The 5,526-nt window shown below is 39.3% G+C and overlaps 1 protein-coding gene and 1 long non-coding RNA gene across 2 annotated transcripts; one reads left to right on the top strand and one right to left on the bottom strand.

Moving 5' to 3' along the window:
• Nucleotides 1-353: 353 nt before the first annotated feature.
• On the bottom strand, nucleotides 354-2,561 carry LOC149390253 (uncharacterized). Its single transcript, XM_089619723.1, has 4 exons — nucleotides 2,039-2,561; nucleotides 895-1,943; nucleotides 745-820; nucleotides 354-649 (listed from the first exon to the last, which is right to left on the bottom strand). The coding sequence occupies exons 1-4, from the start codon at nucleotides 2,559-2,561 to the stop codon at nucleotides 354-356; spliced, it is 1,944 nt and encodes a 647-aa protein (XP_089475849.1).
• A 2,137-nt stretch (nucleotides 2,562-4,698) lies between these two features.
• On the top strand, nucleotides 4,699-5,227 carry LOC149390252 (uncharacterized). The gene is made up of 3 exons (XR_016300056.1): nucleotides 4,699-4,818; nucleotides 4,902-5,001; nucleotides 5,104-5,227. It is a non-coding gene; the product is annotated as an uncharacterized LOC149390252 (long non-coding RNA).
• Nucleotides 5,228-5,526: the final 299 nt, after the last annotated feature.

The raw sequence follows: 5,526 nt of genomic DNA, 5'->3' as shown, positions 1-5,526 counted from the left end.
GACGATCAAAATCTTCTTGCGATGGTGCGTATCCAAGTTGAGAACCGCCGACATCACCAAATGAGGTGCCTCCAGCAGTAAAGGAACCCCCAGACCGATAGGAACCTCCAGCACCTCCCCCTGATCCACCGTCACCTGCACCTCCACCTGCTCCGCTTGATCTACGGCTTGAACCTCCGCCATCTGAATCCGAACTGTCTCCGGATCCGCGTTGAGGTTGGACATCCTCGTTCACCACTCGATCCGGATCAACTCCAATATCTCGAGCCGCTTCAGCTACTGCCGGATCCGGGTTCTGGTTGACGTCGTCCATGTGAACTTCGTCAATCTAGCGGAGCATTTCGTCGTCTCCCTCATTGTCGTTCCCCGAGCGTTCGAAAGCGTTCGATGATATCCAAAGGATCCAGGGGGTTGAGGTTGTTGTCGTGAATCCGAGTTGCTTCTCGGAGCTGCAACTTCATGTTATATGAGCAGAAAACAAGCTTCTCGAGTCTGCCGTACGCTAGACGGTTCCTTTGTTTTGTGTGGACGAGGGCAAATGTACTCCAATTCCTCTCACAAGCGGAGGCGGATGCAGTTTGTGACAAAATTCGAATAGCCAACGTCTGTAAAGTCGGGGTCCAATTTCCGTAAAGCTCCCACCACTCACCTGCAATCATGTGACATAAATCATATCATGTCATTTATTACCATTCCATGACATAGTTAATGGCTTAATGCATACTATTCATCTCACAAGCTTACTTGCACAAAGGGTGCCTCGTGCCGAAACAACACTTCTTTGTGAGAAGTCCCCTCGAGCGTCTCGAAATGCGATTAACTGTAATTAGAAAATCAAATAAGACTCATATATTCATAATGTGATATAGCTTGTAACAATTTATAGTTTTATACCTCTCTCCCAAGAGTTGACCCATCAAGGTCCGAATGCAAGAAGTCGAACACCCTTGTCACAGCGGCCATGTGGGTATTGTCCATGTGGATATCCGGGTTAAACAGCAACTTTGGATTTAGGAAGAAAGCTACAATGTGTAGTGGATGTTCCATTTGAGTACTCCATCTGTGGTTCACGATGTCGACAACCCATTTCTTCCCACTCATCGCTTCCAACTTCTTTCTCATCTCGTGGAAGACGTAGTATAGTAATCCCATCGTGGGATGCACCTCAGTGTCCACTAATCGAAGAGTGGTGTACATCGGCTCGAATATGGCACACACTTCGTCCACCGAATGCCAGAATCTGGGATTTAAACAAGTCTCGGATATGGATGTACCTGTAGGAGTTGCACTCAATTTGGAATCATCCCACCATTGACTACTGAACATCGTCCTCAACGTAGCTTTCTTCTCTCGGAGACTTCTGAGAGCTAGGTAGTTTGTGGCAAATCTTGTTGCGCCGGGACGGATGATTTCACCTGGGGATGTCTCCCTTAACTTGGACAACACAGTGCCGTGGTTGTAGATGAACTTAGTCGCATCCCTCGCAGATTTGATAGTTTGCTTAACACTATCTCTCTTCCCAATATCTTCAAACATCAGATCTAGACAATGTGCATCGCAAGGTGTCCAGTACACATGGTACTTGCGTTGTAATTTCAACCCGGCACTCCTGTAGTTCGAACCGTTGTCGGTCACAACTTGGACGACATTCTCTTTTCCGATTTCTTTGAGCGCTGACCTCAGTATTCCGTAGATGTACTCCCCTGTTTTCGTATGCTTTGATGCATCAACGGACTTTAAGAACACCGTTGCACCAGCACAATAAACCATAATGTTTATGATGCTCAGTCTGGTCGGCCCCGTCCAACCATCAGTGAGTATGGTGCAGCCGTATTTTACCCACCACTTCTTTTGTTCGTCAAGGTAGTTCTCCGCGTCTGCAACCTCCATATCGAGGTATTTGTTATGAATTTCATACGGAGTTGGTATAGGAACGCCTGGACCTGCAATATGCCAATATACATCATGTTAACGTTTCAAGAACACATGCGATTCGACAATATGAAAATAAAATTACTTATCACGAATTGAGGATTACCCAAGTCTTGAGCGGACGCTATCATGTTTTTGAACTCATGCGAGGCGGCCTTACTCGCCGGCACATGTTGGTGAACAAAGAATTTTGTTATGTGTCTTCCGAGCCACGTTCTCTTCTTCAGATCCACGATCTCATCAATTTTTGTTTTCTTCGCACTCGCTGACTTATATAATGACGGAGTAGCTGGTGGAGATTTTGCCGTAGAACCACTGCCGGGCCCCGACATCATCCGAGCCTCCCATTCCGTCTGCTCCGCCTCTTGTCTTGACCTCTTCATAACTGCTCGTAATTGCGCTTCGTATGCTTCTTCGTTTGATTCTTCCCCGCCAACATTTTTAGTCAATGTCTTTTGAAGCGTAGATTCCAACGACTTTTTGTTCTTCTTTTTTACGACATTGCCTTGAAGTAAAGCTTTCATCTCTTCTCTCACTTCAGGAGGGACTTTCTCACAGAATTTGACACTCCTCGTTGGGTCTACATGGGCTAGGTGGTTTTTCACTCTCGTGATGCCGCCACCTCCCATAATGTGGTCGCAAAAATATGCACTTGTGGCCGCTACTTTTCCCGGGAATAGGTGTGCAATACTTCCTAGCTGGGTCGGGGGCCGACATTCTTGCAACTTGTAATCTACAAATGAACAAATAACATTTACAGAATATCACTAATTATCAACTTGTAATATACACAAACTCTAAAATTAAAATTATCAAATAATTCGGATTAAATCCAAAAAAATTACAAACATCAACACAAAATTTCTAAAATTAAAAACAAGTCACAAAATTTCTTCATAAATCAATAAACAAGTTTATCATAATCTTAATCATCACTAACTAATCACAAAATTATCAAATAATTCGGATTAAATCCAAAAAAATTACAAACATCAACACAAAATTTCTAAAATTAAAAACAACTCACAAAATTTCTTCATAAATCAATAAACAAGTTCATCATAACCTTAATCATCACTAACTAATCACAAAATTATCAAATAATTCGGATTAAATCCAAAAAAATTACAAACATCAACACAAAATTTCTAAAATTAAAAACAAGTCACAAAATTTCTTCATAAATCAATAAACAAGTTCATCATAACCTTAATCATCACTAACTAATCACAAAATTATCAAATAATTCGGATTAAATCCAAAAAAAATTACAAACATCAACACAAAATTTCTAAAATTAAAAACAACTCACAAAATTTCTTCATAAATCAATAAACCACTTCATCATAACCTTAATCATCACTAAATAATCAAAAAATTACCAAATAATTCGGATTAATTACAAAAAATTAGAATCATGAACACAAACCTTAAATCAACACTACATTTAAGTTCACAACTATCAATTTATACTTAAACTTCAAAAATTATCAAGAAATTTCAAGTTTTAAACTCAAAATCATCAAAAAATAAAATTTGGCCGGGAAATGGACCGGGAAAGGAATTACCGGCGGGATCTGGGAAGATTTGGCCTTCGGCGCGTCGGGAACTTGGCAAGACGGCGGGATCCGGTCGGGAAGCTGGCAAATCTGGTCTGAGTTGCGGCGGTTTTGGAGCTCCTTCTTCCCGTCCCAAATGATGATTTTTTTAGGTAAACCGGGTATTTATACCCGGTTTTGTTTTTTTTTTTAATTGGACCGGACCGGGAAGTGGGAACCGGGTTCCCACTCGGATCCCGGTCCGGTTCCCCCGGAACCACCGGAAAACTCCGGTTTTAGTGGTTCCGGTGCCGGGTAGCTCTAAAAAGGGGGAACCGGACCGGTTCCCGTCCGGTTCCCCCGGTATTTCAAACCTTGATCTAAATACCCCTTCTAATACCAATTTCAGCTAAAATAGCATCTTCTCTTCTGCTCTCCACATGATGACTTCAAGCTTAGTATCTTCTTCTTCAAATTTTAAGATTCACAAACAATAACACATGTACTGTGATGCTTACTTGAAACTGTTCAAGTAGTATAGCTTATGAATTCTATATCCATTTTTTATGAGCTTTAAAATATATGGTTCTGAAACAAGTAAAACATATTTTTTTAATCAATTTTTTACTTCAAAGTTAGTATCTTTTTCCTCATATTTTAATATTCACAAACAATAAGACATATACTGTGATGCTTACGGAAAACTGTTTAATTTGTATAGCTTATGAATCCTATATCCATTTTTTCTATTAGCTTTAGAATATATGGTTCTGGAACATTAAAAACAATTTATTTTAATCATTTTTTTTACATTCTCTTCCATTCTTCTTTGTAAATGTAAAGTTCTGAAACTGCCTCAAAAAAATTTAAGTTGATACCTGAAATACAAAAAGATGAACTGGGCTGGACATCGAAAGTCGTTGTTGCTGAAAAGACAACCCCCCATTCTTCAACTCGAAGCCCTGTCAAATACCAATCGTTGACATTAGTAGACCCGCAGGTTTTTCATCTTTCTTAACAAACGTTATTAACGAATATTCTCTGCTATATTTACCTTCGCTATTGATTTTGTCACAGGGAAACAAAATACGGGCAGTGATATTTGATTCAGCGATTACAGCTTTCCAAAACAAGCTGCAGCTGACTAAAACATATCTCATCTCAAATGCATCTGTTAAGGAAGCAAAGGCAGAGTACAAACAACGACATGACGAGCTGTACTGGACCCTAAATTCACGAACAACAATTCAAGAAGTAGAAGAAAACCATGCAACCTTATTGGAATCAACTTACAACTTCACTCCTTTCTCAGATATTCAAATTCATATGGACAAAGTGTCACATATTAGTAATACATGCTTACAACCTGTGGTTTTTTTCACTTTCAAAAATCTGTTTCACTGTAACATAATTAACAAAATAAATGTGCAGATATCCTCGCTGCTGCTATAGACATTCGTCCAAAGAGGAAAATCCAGACAAGATCCTCTACCGCTAGCGCAATACAAGAAGTGGTTCTTCTGAATGCAAAGTAAGAATTTGAAACTTATGAAATTACATATGTAAGTGTGTACTGTACTTGCTGATTGACATAAGTATGAATAATGACTCTTTTGTTATTTCATTACCAGAGGTTTCAAACCATGACGTTAACGATGTGGGATTCTTTCACTACAAATGAATGTGAAACACTCTCAAACATTATTCATAGAAGGCCAATTATTGCTGCCATTCAATTACAAGTTGTTTCTCACAATAAAATCCTTATATGTATGTATCTAAAAATAAAATCCTTATATGTATGTATCTAAAAATACCAATGAGAAATTTGCAATGTTTATATGTGTTTTTTTTTTATTTCAGGAGTTGTTACTGTTCAGACGAAACCTACGACATACTTCGTCATTGAGCCTGAATTCGACATCGCAAAGCAATTTCGCGGATGGTCTAATTTCTTACACAACACACATGCCACAGATTTTAAATCTATTTTTTCTTTAAGTTCATGTTCTGTTTATTTTTTTTATCTCATCTCTTTCCATTGACTTTAAACAGG

This window comes from Urtica dioica, chromosome 7 (genome assembly GCF_054948205.1).
Source record: "Urtica dioica subsp. dioica isolate 48M chromosome 7, U.dioica_male_clone48M_v1_H2, whole genome shotgun sequence".
NCBI classification, from domain to species: Eukaryota; Viridiplantae; Streptophyta; class Magnoliopsida; order Rosales; family Urticaceae; genus Urtica; species Urtica dioica.
Note: the sequence above shows the minus strand (reverse complement) of the source record. Positions and strands in the feature narration are given on the sequence as shown.